Genomic DNA, 15,721 nt, shown 5'->3' on the forward strand with positions numbered 1-15,721 from the left:
AGTGACAAATTAAATTTAAATCTAAATATGAAATATGAAATCATTTTTATTTATTTTTTAATTATTCAATGACATTTTAATGTTTTTTTTATTAAATTACACTTGCATTGTTTATTTGTTTGCAGTGTTATATATCTGAATACTTAACTATAAGCATAAATGCAAACAAACCAAACCAAACAAGAACTGACATTCTCTTAAATTCATTTATTTGTGAAATCATGTACACACATCACACACACACACATTCTCTCTCTCTCCAATAAACTCCACAGAATTCTTCTATGATAATAAAAGTGAAATTTTCTCAACATAGGCATATTATATATCTTTTTGGAATCAGGATAATCCTGGGATTAAAAATCTACCCTTCATTTGGTTCTTGAACATCCAGTATTGGAATCTGATTCAAAAGTATTTGGGTTGCTATTTCTAGCAGGTAAAGCTTGGCCGGTTCATGTCGTTTTGGTTAGTGTTTGTCAGATGACATCAGAGATCAATGATATTTGCTTCATTTAATTTTGTGTCAAGATAAGAACTTTGGGACTAATTGGCCAACTGTTGGAATTGAACTTGGAATTGGAACAATTGAATGATTGCATTACAGAATTGATTGTCATCCATCATTGACCTCTGATCAAACACCACCGGGGTATATAGTCATTACAGATGTATCATAGTCATGCTATTTAGCTCTCTATAGTTTTGGGCCACAGGACCAATTAGCCCTCTGCAAGAGCTAGCTTAAAAATCTGCATGGAGGGAAGCTTTTAAGCTAGTTATTATTAAAAACAACTTTAAACCTTTTTTGACATGCCTTTTCATTTTCCACATCTAGCTTCCAAGCACATCTCTTTTTAAAAAATTCTAATTTTACTTGACACTCTGTATCCATTTTTAAGTACCACTCCCATTCCATTCTTTGATTCTTGAGATGATCTCCTTTTCACATATGGAGCTGGTCTCAATTGCTGTTTAGTAATTGTGATACATTCTCTGGTTTGTCTTTGTCAAAGTTGTTCATGGGTCACACTAGGTTATTTCTCTTAGTTCATTTTTTGTTCATATGTATATGTGCCAGTTGATAAAAATGTCACAAACTGAACAGATAAGAGGTAATACTATTTCTTGAAAAGACTCATATATGAATGACTGAATTTTGATAAATTTATGATTCTTTTTACTGAAGAAACAATTAAAACTGGTAAAAATATTATATAAAATATGTTTTCTATACAAAAAAGTGATTCATTTTTAATACATGTCTAAGGATTTCTACTTGTTTCTTTTTATTGAATTTTCACCCCCAACCATATACATACATACATACATAATACATACATACATACATACATACATATATACATATATATATATATATATATATATATATATATATATATATACTGTTGTGTCTGGGGAGAGTCATTTTCTTTTAATGCCTTATTATTTAACACACTCACCGGTAAAATTTCCACTTATTTCTTATTTAAAAAAAAAAGAAAGAAGTGGAAATTTTTTCGGTGCGTGTGTTAAATAATAAGGTATTAAAAGAGAATGACTCTCCCCAGACACAACAGAATATGCTTCAACACACGAACTCATATAAAGAATCTTGAAAACCATATCCAAAAAAAAGAAATATATATATATATATGTCTATATGAATTAGAGGTTAACAAACCAACTGTCTAAGAGATATTAAATATCCAATAGACTACTGGATGTGTACCTACGGATTTATAACCAAATGCTTACAATTGCATGGCAATATCGCAATTGAATACTAGGTATGGGTGGGAGTAAATCAGAAATTTACCCAGGATTTATAAGGGAAATAAGAAAATGGAGAGGATAAACAATTGACAAACATCAGCCAGTAAGCATTCAATTATATCTATTTATTAATTGATTACAAACATATGTGTAAGTGATTCAAGTAAACAAATGAAATAAGCCAATAAAGACGTAAATAAATATATAAACAGAAATAAATGAATAAGAATAAATGAGTGTACAAATACTAATTTCTACCATGAGGCAGCCAAATCTTTCATGTTATCCTCATCATGTCGGTTCATCCTCATCATACAGGGATGAACAAACATTGGACAGGGATTGGACAATGGTTGAGCCCCAAGGCTTCTTCAGAGAGTCCAAATGTTAGGAAACTAATATGTGGGAAACACGATGTAAACTGCAGCCTGCAGAAATTTCTCCTGAGAGTGACTTTATTTATTTACTACAAGATGGAATCCCATGGATTATAATAGCACCTTAAAAGGAAGTTCTTATCATTCTTTACTATTTCCATTACATTATTTTTATTTTATTTTATTTTATTTTATCTTACCCTACTCTGTTATTTTAACTTACTTTCCTACATGTTAGTTTCCTAACATTTGGACTCTCTGAAGAAGCCTTGGGATTTTCCAATACCTGTCCAATGTTTGTTTATCCCTGTATATCCCTGACATGATGAAGATACCTTGGAATATTTCGTTGCCTCATGGTAGAAATGGCTGTGAGAGTTTAGTATTTGTACACTCATCTATTATTCATTTATTTCTCTATATAAATCTGTATATGTATTTATCGGGTTATTTCATTCATTTACTTGAATCACTTACACGTATGTTTGTAATCAATTAATAAATAGATATAACTGAATGCTTACTGGCTGATGTTTGTCAATTGTTTATCCTCTCCATTTTCTTATATATATATGTATGTATATATATCTTTTATCTTTTACATGTTTCAGTTATCAGGCTGTGGCCATGCTGGGGCACTGACTTGGAGAACATTTTAGTTGAATGAATCAACCCTGGTACTTATCATTTTAAGCCCGGTACTTACTCTATTGGTGTCTTTTGCTGAACCACTAAGTTATGGGGATGTAAACACATCAGCACCAGTTGTCAAGCAGTGGTGGGGGACAAACAGACACAAACACACACATACACTCATGTGTGTGTGTGTATATATATATATATATATATATATATCAGGCTGAGTAAAAAGTAAGCAACATTTTGAAACAGGAAATTCATCACAATATATTTCAACAAAGTGGAAATTTTATTCATCAAAGTAAGTACTATTACAATCAAAACATTTTTGCCAACAAGTTACAAGTTTGTTTATTCCAGTAACATAAAAATCTGGAGTTCTGGAGCTGATGAACACTTTGAACACACTTTCAGCATTGGCTTGATTTTTTAACTCCTTCTCTCGCAGGAAACCATCAAGATACTTGAAAAAAAGTGGTAGTTGGTAGGAGAAAAGTCTTGGGAATAAGCTGGGTGGGGAAGAACTTCGTAGCCAAGTTCCTTCAACTTCTGGAGCATCAGTGGTGGAATGTGTGGTTGAGCATTGTCATGAAGAATGATTGGTCTTCTTCTATTAACCAATCTGGGATGGAGGAGTAGGAGTTTTTCATTCATTTTGGCAATTTCATGGCAATATGTTTCTGCAGTCATGGTTTTATTGGGTTTTAAGAAGTTATAGGGGATGAGTCCAGCAGTACACCACCAAACAGTCACCATAACCTTTTTGAAGAGCTCGGGTTTAGGGAAAGTTTTCAGTGCTTCATTTTGGTCCAACCACTGTGAAGAATGTTTTTTATTATTGTACAGAATCCACTTTTCATTGCAAATTACAATATGGTTGAGAAATGGATTGGTCTAGTTACAGAGAAGAAGCGATGAGCAAATTTCATATTTTCTGATTTTCATTCAAATCATGTGGTACCTATTTGTCAAGCTTTTTTGATTTTCTGATTGCATGCAAATGGTTGCAGACAGTTTTCTGGCTAACTTGAAGTTCTTTTGCCAGTTCTCAAGTGGTTTTACGTGGATCTTTCTCAATGACGGTCTTTAACTGACTGTCATCGATGACAGATGGGTATCCACTACGTTCACGATCTTCAAAGCTCAGGTCACCGCTGTGAAATTGTTTAAACCATTTTTGAGCTGACCACTCACTGGTCATTTCCTCACCAAATGTTTTGTTGATATCATAAGCAGTTTTTGAAGTTGAATAGCAAAATTGCTCGAATATCATGCTTTGACAGTTCCACTCCAGATGATTGTAATAACAGTGGAAAAAAACATCAATGTTAAATTATGGATGCATTTGGGCAAGTCAATGTCTGTATTATCACACAATTGCATAAAAATGTTTAAAAACAATTCAAAACTCTGCAAAAGTCCGGTACAAATTCTTCATGGTTCAAAACATTGCTTACTTTTTACTCAGTCTCATATATATGATGGACTTCTTTTAGTTTCCATCTACCAAATCCACACATAAGGCTTTAATAGAAGACATTTGCCCAAAGTGCCATGCAGTGGGACTGAACCTGGAACCATGTGGTTGGGAAGCAAGCTTCTTACCACACAGCCACACCTGCACCTATGTATGTATGTATGTATGTATGTATGTATGTATGTATGTATCTATCTATCTATCTATACATACATACATACACACACACGCATGAAGGGCATTCAGCCATAGAAGCCAAACACCAAATAACTTGAGCAACAATTTATAGAAGCAGTGGCACCAAATAACAATAAAGAATTACTCAGATGGTGACATCCAACCAATGCCAGCATGGAAAGCAAGTGCAAAATGCTGCTGACATGCATGCATGCACATGTGTGCATACACACATACACACACACAATTTATTAAAATATAATGAATTAATTTTTATTAACAAAGTTCATAAATTTATGGTGTTTAACATGTAATTAATTTTAACACTTTATTAATATCTCATTTTAGAGCAGAGTATTAACTGGTTTTACCAACTGGACAACTAGAAGTTAACATTCACATACAGACACACAATTTATTAAAATATAATGAATTAATTTTTATTAACAAAGTTCATAAATTTATGGTGTTTAACATGTAATTAATTTTAACACTTATTAATATCTCATTTTAGAGCAGAGTATTAACTGGTTTTACCAACTGGACAACTAGAAGTTAACATTCACATACAGACACAATTTATTAAAATATAATGAATTAATTTTTATTAACAAAGTTCATAAATTTATGGTGTTTAACATGTAATTAATTTTAACACTTTATTAATATCTCATTTTAGAGCAGAGTATTAACTGGTTTTACCAACTGGACAACTAGAAGTTAACATTCACATACAGACACACAATTTATTAAAATATAATGAATTAATTTTTATTAACAAAGTTCATAAATTTATGGTGTTTAACATGTAATTAATTTTAACACTTTATTAATATCTCATTTTAGAGCAGAGTATTAACTGGTTTTACCAACTGGACAACTAGAAGTTAACATTCACATACAGACACACAATTTATAAAATATAATGAATTAATTTTTATTAACAAAGTTCATAAATTTATGGTGTTTAACATGTAATTAATTTTAACACTTTATTATATCTCATTTTAGAGCAGAGTATTAACTGGTTTTACCAACTGGACAACTAGAAGTTAACATTCACATACAGACACACAATTTATTAAAATATAATGAATTAATTTTTATTAACAAAGTTCATAAATTTATGGTGTTTAACATGTAATTAATTTTAACACTTTATTAATATCTCATTTTAGAGCAGAGTATTAACTGGTTTTACCAACTGGACAACTAGGAGTTAGCATTCACTTATGTTTCTTTTCATCTCGTTAAGTTCATTACGGAACAGGATAACCACAGATAGGCTCTCTAGCCCTACATACAATACATGAAGATAAGACTTGTTCAAAGTAGTTAAATTAACTTATAGATCATATTTATAACTCAGATCTCTTTGTTTTTTTCATAATTAAATTGTTTAATTACAACAATTAATTATAAAAATATCAAAATGGGATTTGATCCATTTGAAATAAAGTTGAAAATAAATGTTGTATTGTCTGTTGAGAGTTTATTAAAACATAAAAAAATTGTGTCAACGTTTCATATATCAATAACAAACTGCTGGATAATTAATATACATGAGACCTTTAAATATAGGACCATGGTCAGGAATTAATTTTAATATTATTATTATTGTTTAGCCCGAGGCAAACCTGATTGAGCAGGCCCATGAGCAAAGACATTCTACTCATGACCATCCCTTTTTAGGGGTATGTAGGACTACATTATTTAATGGTATGATGTGATTTCAGAGAAATTTTGTTGAGTGATTGCATACAGTGTGTGTGTGGTGTGTGTGTATTAGTGTGGGTCAATATGTGTAAAATTTTTTAATATTTATATAGGTGTAGGAGTGGCTGTGTGGTAAATAGCTTGTTTACCAACCACATGGTTCCAGGTTCAGTCTCACTGCGTTGCACCTTGGGCAAGTGTCTTCTACTATAGCCTCGGGTTGACCACAGCCTTGTGAGTGGATTTGGTAGACGGAAACTGAAAGAAGCCCGTCATATATATGTATGTATATATATATATATATATATATATATATATATATATATATATATATATATGTATGTGTGTGTATATGTTTGTGTGTCTGAGTTTGTCCCCCCAACATCGCTTGACAACCGATGCTGGTGTGTTTACGCTCCGTAACTTAGCGGTTCTGCAAAAGAGACCGATAGAATAAGTACTAGGCTTACAAAGAATAAGTCCTGGGGTCGATTTGCTCGACTAAAAGGCAGTGCTCCAGCATGGCCACAGTCAAATTACTGAAACAAGTAAAAGAGAGAGAAAGAGAGTATAGGAGAAAATTGTACACATGAAAATATAAAAAAATTCTCTTGTAAGAAAATATCCCCAGTTTTTAATCAAATTTCAAGGTTTTCATTTTTGAGGAGGTGTTTGTTATATATAAAACTTTCAGTATTAACGTAAATCCTTCTTCTGTAGAGAATCCAACACAAACATCCTAACACAATGCAGATCAGAATCAGAAATGCCACGGTAATGTAAATCCAGTATGGTATTGTAGTTTCAGTAACTATTTTTTCTTTACAATGTAACATCATACTTTTGTTTGAATATGGCTTCGTAGTAGGTATTTCCTTTGTCCATGTATTCATGGAAGTTACTGTTGATAACTGCTCTGTTTGTGTAGTTGAAGGTGTTTCTTCTTGGACTACTGAAAAATTTGAATGAACAATATAAGAGTTATAAGAGTGTGAAGCAATTGACTTGACAGTATTTTGAAAGTGTTAAAGCTTGTACAAATTTATAATTAATATATTTTATGAGTAAGTAAATTGGGAAGTTTAATAAAGTTGATGACTTGTAGCAGAGTTTAGAATTGAAACCATGGATAGAAGCACTCCGTCGGTTACGAAGACGAGGGTTACGGTTGATCCAAATCAATGGAACAGCCTGCTCGTGAAATTAACGTGTAAGTGGCTGAGCACTCCAGGAAGTAAGAGTGAGAGAAAGTTGTGGTGAAAGAGTACAGCAAAGATCACCACCATCCCCTGCTGGAGCCTCGTGGAGCTTTAGGTGTTTTCGCTCAATAAACATTCACAACGCCCGGTCTGGGAATTGAAGCCGCGATCCTATGACTGCGAGTCCGCTGCCCTAACCACTGGGCCATTGCGCCTCCACAATTGAAACCATAGTAGCTCAGTAACAGGATAGGCCACAGAATATCAGGTGATCTCAACCAAATTATTAGCCAGTAGTACAAGGGTAGGCTGAAAAGTTCATAGGCTGACTATGAAGGAGTGGTGCTACAGCTGTGAAATCTTGCATGTATTATTTTCAACTCTTCTTATTAATAACTGTATTGTGTCTTTCCAGGTAATCTGATATCTGACTGTTAAAAACAAAGACTTCAAAAGTAACTAGTAGCAACTTCTCTTGAAAATGGACAAAATTTGGCTTCATGATGTTATCAAGTACTTGCAGAAAAATTTTTTAGCTCCCAAGGATATTCATGTTGATATGTTTGCTACATTAGGGATGGCATTTTATCAACATTATAAAAATAGGCAATTGAATTTAGGAGGTGGATGGAGAGTCTTGAAGATGACACAAGGTCTGGATGTCCTGCAGCCGCCTCCATCAAGGAAAGCATTGATTGTGTTCACCACATGGAATTGGATGGCAGACAATTGACTATAAATGAAGTAGCTAATGCTATTAGCATGTCCTGTGAGAAAGTTGAGAAAATTCGGCACTATGAACTTGGCATGATAAAGGTTTCTGCTTGCTGGGTACCATGTCTTTTGACACATGATTGAAAATATGCACCAGACTGATCACACATCTAGCTAGTCTCCTTGAACATTTCCTAACCCAGGATGAGTGTTGGGTTCATTACTTTGAGCCAGAGACCAGGAGTGGAAACACCCCTCCTCACCTGCTCTAAAGAAGGCCAAGGTTGTCTGATCTGCAAGGAAAGTGACGGCCTCAAGTTTTTGGAATGCAAAAGGCATTGTATATATTGACTATCTTCAGAAGAGCCATACCATCAATGGAGAATACTATGCCAACTTTATGAAGCAATTATGAAAGGCTATCAAGACCAAATGCTGAGGAAAACTGATGGAAGGAGTCTTGTTTCATCAGGACAATACTCCGGTACACAAGCCATTGGTTTCAGTGGCTGCTGTGCATGACTGTGGCTTTGAACTGCTTGATCACCACCTCTCTTCTGATTTTGCCTCATCTGACTATCATCTACTCTCCAACATGAAAAATAACAAGTTTTCTCACCAATGGGATCTAAGTACTGCAGGAGTGATGGAAGAAGTATGTGGACTGCAAGGGGGACTATGTTGAAAAATAAATCAAGTTTGGTCTCATTCCATGAGAGCATCTTAATCAGACTGTGAACTTTTCAGCCAACCAATGTATTTTGGCTGCAATCATTTGATTATACAATTTCAAGCAGAAATTTCCATTATTTCCCACCAAAACATGGCTATAATTGAAGAAGCACAATCAGTGCATAGTTTTCAAGGGTTCCTGAGAGGACAGTGTTTTGGTTGCTGCTTGATTCTGGGTTAAAAGGAATCATTTGTCCATTACAAACATATAACTTTCCTGCCTCTTGTCTCACAAATATGTAGCTAGCAAATTCTTAGCCTAACACAACATATATTCTAGATTATCTACTGGTTAGGATTAGGGTAATACAGCCTCTGGCAAATAACTGTTGTCTATATTGTAATGTTATATATAAATAAATAGTTTCATCAAAAATCTAAAATTGATTTGGTTGTACATGAGAAGCAGCATGCAGCCAAATTCAACCCTACCAATCATTCAACATCCAGTTAATTAAACCTTCCACATGATATTTGAAGAGAAAACATGGTTAGAAAGTAAATGTAGAAAGGGATGGGGTTTCTAGTTGGAGATGCAACAAAATAGTTTTAAATGTATTCACAGTTGTTGTTATAGACTTGACAAATTTAGCAAAGGTTGTAATAGTACTGACTGAAGATTCAAAGCAACAAGACAGCTCTGTACATTAATGGATTTAGAATGTTGGTGAAGGAGGGTGTAGTTTCCAGAATATATGTGTGCTGCAAGAATGCATATATTGTTATTTATGTAAATTCCTTCCCATAACAGTAACAACAATGACAACACAAAGATTTGATGGTGTCTCAAGAGGAAAAAAAAATGTTGTTGGAAATGGATTAAACAAATTAGATACTCTGAGTTAGGTATTCTAAGATATCACTTTTACACTAATTTGATTCTCTGTGTATATAGTGGATGGTTTGTGCATTCAAATCTGAAGCTAGTAATCTATTTGTAATTTTGAGTCAGTTACCTTAGATGTAAAGAATAATATTAAATTCTTCAAGAAAAGTTTACCTGTGAAAGATTAGAATCATATCCAAGTGGACATTTTTCTCTTATAAATGTTCAACTAAGAGTCAATACTAATTTGATGATACACTTTGTGTATGGCTGCTGTGATGTATATATGCATTTGCATGTGTGAATACAGTTGTGTGTATGTATGTGCGAAAGCAGTGACATGTATTTAGTATTATGTGTATCTTTATATGCATGATTATGTATTTATAGATACTGTGATAAGTTTTTGTACACAAATTTTTATGTATAAATGGATTCAGTGATATGTATAAATGTATATCTGTGTCTTGTGTGAAAACAACTACATCTTGGTTGCAGTAGTATGTGTCCAAATCATGTCCTTTTCATCACAGATTTTTCAAATCCCTCCTTCCTTTTTGGGACAGTAAGATGATTTTGTCTCATCTGATTATCATCTGCTCTCCAACATGAAAAAACACAAGTTTTCTCACCAATGGAATCTAAGCACTGCAGGAGTGATGGAAGAAGTATATATATATATAAATACATAGGTAGTTGTGTATATCTGTCAATGTGGATGTGTGCATGCTACTGTGTGTGCGTGCATTGCATGCCCTAAGTTGACATAACTTCTCTGGCAGATTCTCCAACAGAAGCAGAGGTCCAGAAAGCAATTAAGCTTCTCTCAAAAGGCAAGGTATCAGGCTCTGACTCCATCCCAGCTGAAATATACAAGGCAGGGGACCAGTCTTGGCACAGAAGCTCACCAATCTCTTTCAGAACATGTGGCAACAGGAAGTCATTCCGCAGGAGTTCAAAGGTGTTTCTACCATTCATCTCTACAGAAGAAAGGGAAACAGGCAATCTTGTGATAGTCTCTGAGGAATTTCTCTCCTTGTCATTATTAGCATAATACTCACAAGAATCCTGTGTCCATGTGTATGTGTGTGTTTGAGATGAAGAATATATCTCCTTTGTAGGCGTTAGTAATCATTTCAAATTATCCTAAAAACTGTTGTATAGTACACTATTAGCTAATTCATGTTGGTAGCACTGCACTCTTATGCTAATGAGCCATTTTGATTTATTTATGTTCAAGTTTGTATATACTATAAATGGCTATCAGCATCTATCTGTGGACAAAACATGAGGAAGTGGTTTCTGTTGAAAGTTTAACAAACCATGATGCTAGTTACATTGATACCTTTCTCTACATAAGCACAAATAAAGCTATGCTGTAACCACTTTGTTTACTTTTCATATTGTGTGTTTATTAAAAACACACAAGTTGTGTACTATTAATCATAAATATATAAATATGTATAATTAAATTATGAATCATATGAAATTTGTGCTTTTCTGCTGTTTTGTATTCTAAATACATATATATTAGTGTATACATGTATGTCTTGAGCATGTATATGTGTTTATTGGTGTAGCATGGCTATCATCATCATCATCATCATCATCACCGTTTAATGTCCGTTTTCTGCGCTAGCATGAGTTGGACGGTTTGACTGGGGTCTGGGAAACCAGGAGGCTGCACCAGGCTCCAGTCTGATCTGGCAGTGCTTCTACAGCTGGATGCCCTTCCTAATGCCAACCACTCCGCGAGTGTAGTGGGTGCTTTTTACGTGCCAGGGGAGTCTGGCATCGGTCACGCTTGGATGGTGCTTTTTACGTGCCACCGGCACGGAAGCCAGTTAAAACGGCGCTGGCATCGGTCACGCTTGGATGGTGCTTTTTACGTGCCACCGGCACAGAAGCCAGTCAGGGCGGCGCTGGCATCGGCCACATTCGGCTTTGCAACTATGTTGATTCAGATTCAACCCCACTGTGTGACATTTGAATCAAATGCCTTCTACCACAGCCTTGAGTTGACCACAGTATTGAGAATGAAACTTGGTACACAGACTGTTGTTGCTTTGGAGTATTACATTTCATCTGTTGTCCAGTTTAGTTTAGTATCCCTACCCGACTTTGGGTACCTTTAGTAAAATCTACTTTGCTGCAAACATTCAATCCAGAACATCTTTGTTGCATTTTTCAGGGGTGCCAATTCAACTTACCAGAATTATAGCTAATTATCATATTTCCAAAATCTTTTGAAGTTTTGTATTTTGGGTTTATGATATACTCTAATGGAAATGTGATCTGAGATGTGTTCATTTTACTATTCGTTAATAGTTGCCATGATTTTCCTGAAAATAAATAAATATATTTCTTAATCAGAATTGCTCATTTACAATTGAAAAAATAATTTTTACTTTTTAGGTATTAATGTTAAAATAAAGTTGGTTTTAACAAAAAACAAAAAACAAAAATCATTGAGTGCAAAACGTACATCTAAGATGCGTTGTGTATGAGTCACAGTAAACAAAACCTGATCAGACATTATTCCCAATGAGAATATAACTGCAGTACATAGATATTTTAAGAGCAAAGGGTCAAATAGTTTGAGTACTGGAGACAAATTGATGAGTAGTTTTGATCTGTGGACTTGGTTAGCTGAGAGCCGTAATATTTTGTCTGGTTGCATGCTACTCCCCAAATAAAATCAATCATGATATTTAGATTTTATTAACATTTTTACAGTTCTTATTTTACAAAAGCTGTTGTGTGAGAATAGCTAGTGTGTGAGAATGTATGTTCCCGATTCTGCAGTCATCTGAGGAGGTTATCAAAGCTGGCTAGCATTCATCATCATCATCATCATCATCATCAACATCATTTAGCGTCCGCTTTCCATGCTAGCATGGGTTGGACGGTTCAACTGGGGTCTGGGAAGCCAGAAGGCTGCACCAGGCCCAGTCTGATCTGGCAATGCTTCTACAGCTGGATGCCCTTCCTAACACCAACCACTCCGTGAGAGTAGTGGGTGCTTTTTACATGCCAGACGGGGCTGGCAACGGCCACAATCGGATGGTGCTTTTTACGTGCCACCGGCACAGAGGCCTGTCGGGACGGCACTGGCAACGGCCACATTCGGATGGTTTGCTTACGTGCCATTGATGTTGATCGATTTCGATTCTCACTTGCCTCAACAGGTCTTTACAAGTAGAGTTTTGTGTTCCAAGAAGGAAAGGTATGCATAAGTGGACTGGCTACATCTCAGGTAGAGGCCATGGGTTATGGTCTCACTTGTCCTGCCGGGTCTTCTCACGCACAGCATACTTCCATAGGTCTCAGTCTCTAGTCATTTCCTCGGTGAGACCTAAAGTTTGAAGGTTGTGCTTCCCCACCTCGTCCCAGGTTTTCCTGGGTCTACCTCGTATGTAGGTCCAGTAACTGTATTTTGAATTTTCAGTAAATCTTAAAAAGATAAATGCAATCTTACTCATTCAGTGTTACTATAAATTTTATAAAAGGATTTTTTTCAATACACAGATATCAGTTTCTTTCAATTAGCGCCTCACCTGTTAGCGTCTCAACATGCAAAATCTTGTCCTTTGATGTGTTTAGTTGAAACCTGGGTATAGTTTGTATAAATTAAAGCAAGCAAACCCAAAACATGATGATGATGATGACCATGACATTTTATCAGAAAAAGACACACAAATAGAATAACATGTGATTAGCCCACATGATGTTCCCAGGTTCATGAAAACCAAGTTTCTTATCCACATCATGGTTTTTGGCAAGATCAGCAGTCATGATTCCTCACATCTTTAATGTGGGCCTGAAGGTGAACCAGGATGTGTACCAGGGGGTTCTGGAGACTGTAGTGAAGTCCTGGATTGAAGAGGTGGCAAGAGAAAAATCTAATGAGTACTAGCAAGATTCTGCATCTGCACACAGACAACTTTTACAACTTAAGGAGGCAGAGTGGCTGAAACAGGGGAGTGTGGGAGTCAGAATTCTCGTGGTATTTATTTTCAGTCTTCAAGTTTAGATCTAAACAAAATTCACTTTAGTATTCACAGGATTGATAAAAGAAGCATCAGACACATTTTAGTGTTGATCCAACCCAACAAATTTGTTACCTTGACCCAATATAAGAAATCATTATTATCAAGCTAAAAAATTTTTTCAAAAATCTTAATCCTGACTTCTGAGTTGCCTTACCATTGTAGTATGAGAAAGAGGAATAAGTTGTCTTTGCACTTGTGATTGTTGTTATAATCTCAATCTGTAAAATATGCATTGGTTTAATTTTGAATGTCCATTTACATGTTTTCCTGTTAAACAAACAAAAAGAAAAATACTGAGAATTTTAAGCTATTGTATAAGTTACATTATAATTAATCAATCAATGGTTGATTTTGGTAGTGTTTTTTTTATAATGTTGGGGAAATAGTAGTGAGTAGTATTATTGGTAACATTATAGTGGTCATAACTAATGACAACTTTGTTAGTGATGATGGTTAATGATTGTCCTTGTTGTTAGCTAATTTAAATTGGTTTCACTTTTCTTTTTGAATGATTCATAGAATTTCTCATAATTGTATGTTATCTGATTCATGCAGAGGAAATAAAGTCTAAATTAAACATGATGATAAAAACGGTCAGTGAACAGCAATTGAACAAATGGTTCCTATATATCTTTCCCCAAACACCTTTGCTAATGGTGATACTTTCTTATAATTGAGGACTTGTGTAATTATCATAAACACCAACAATTATTAATGCAGATTTACAATTATATTTCTCTAATCAGCTAAGAACATTAAGATGGAATCGAATAAATAATTTTATAACACTTAAGAAGCAGGTGCATGGATATTATAATTTAACTTGAAAACTGCATATAAGAGGTGCATTTAAAAGTATCCGATTTCATTTTTTCCCGCTAAAACAAATCCACATGAGCAAAATCCTTTGGGTGGGAGATGATGCCACCCTTCCTGCACATGCATGAAAACTTTTGGGCTGGTAGGTGGTGTCAGCTCCAGGCTATCATGCCTAGAATACAGATGTGTAGTGTGTCCTTGTTGGGTTTTTGATTTTACTGAATGCATCAAGTTTTGCTAAAAGCCTGGTGATACTCAAACTCAAACCATCCAGAAGATTCAGCAGGCTTTGGCAATGATGCCATGGGCAAAACTCAGATCAAGGAGTGGTACAACTACTGCAAACATAGCTGCTCTTCAGTAGAGTGTGAGGTATACTCAGGCAAGCCATTCACAAGCTGAAATGAGGAGCCAACTGAGAAGGTTTGGTGAATAGTCATGGAAGACCATCATGTAACAAATCAGAAAATTACTCATGAAGTGGGAATAAGCACAGGATCAGTGCATTCCATTTTAGCAGAGGATTTGTTGGTGAAGTTCACCCCCAAGGTGCTGGCAGAGCAGCAGAAGCAACTCTGCATGGAAATTGCTCAGAACATACTTGACTGGGCAAACCACAACCCAGACTTCATGCAGGCCGTCATCACTGGTGATGAGACATGAGTTTATGGTCTCTGCTCAATGCATTTGGTTAACTTACTTGAAAATGAAAATTTGAAGAGCATTCACTACATGTCTGAGAACTGATGCGTAATAGCTGGGAACTATGAAGTGACAGCAGAGAGGAAAACCCATGACTGACAATCTGATGCCATCAGAACACCAGAATTCATTACTGAAATCCAGGAGATCCTCAACAATGATCTCAGCAAGTCAATGCATGCTATTGCAGTGGGAGAAGGTGTAAATAAAAAGCTCATCAAGGTGGTTGCTACTTTTCATACAAGATAAGGAAGGAACAATTTCTGTCCAAGGCAATGCAGGAAAAGGCACTCAAGTACACCAAGGAGCTGATCAACAAGTTGAAACACCCACTGGAGCCAGACATGCCGTGGTTCTTCTCTGATGAGAAGAATTTCTGTCAAGATTAAAAGATCAACTTCCAGAACAACAGGTAACTCGCTGTCTCACCCAAGGATGTTCTCAGAGCCATGCAGACAAAATTTCCAATGACAATGATGGTCTTTGGTATCGTCAGTAGTGAAGGTAACGTCATG

The 15,721-nt window shown here is 35.3% G+C and overlaps 1 protein-coding gene across 2 annotated transcripts in view; it reads right to left on the reverse strand.

The window, feature by feature from the left end:
- Positions 1-3,062: 3,062 nt before the first annotated feature.
- The window catches only part of LOC115216771, an 86,343-nt gene continuing 73,684 nt past the window's right edge, over positions 3,063-15,721 (reverse strand). Inside the window, exons 15-18 of one of the 2 annotated variants that reach the window (XM_029786339.2) lie at positions 13,840-13,952; positions 11,844-11,975; positions 6,738-7,114; positions 5,570-6,276 (exon numbers count right to left, since the gene is read on the reverse strand). In XM_029786339.2, the coding sequence (XP_029642199.1) occupies positions 6,801-7,114; positions 11,844-11,975; positions 13,840-13,952 (559 nt within the window). In that variant the 3' untranslated portion in view covers positions 5,570-6,276; positions 6,738-6,800. Of the gene's footprint in view, positions 4,100-5,569; positions 6,277-6,737; positions 7,115-11,843; positions 11,976-13,839; positions 13,953-15,721 lie in introns of those variants that run through there. The other variant, XM_036506399.1, reaches the window with a different exon arrangement.

Source organism: Octopus sinensis, linkage group LG10 (assembly GCF_006345805.1).
Source record: "Octopus sinensis linkage group LG10, ASM634580v1, whole genome shotgun sequence".
Classification (NCBI taxonomy): Eukaryota; Metazoa; Mollusca; class Cephalopoda; order Octopoda; family Octopodidae; genus Octopus; species Octopus sinensis.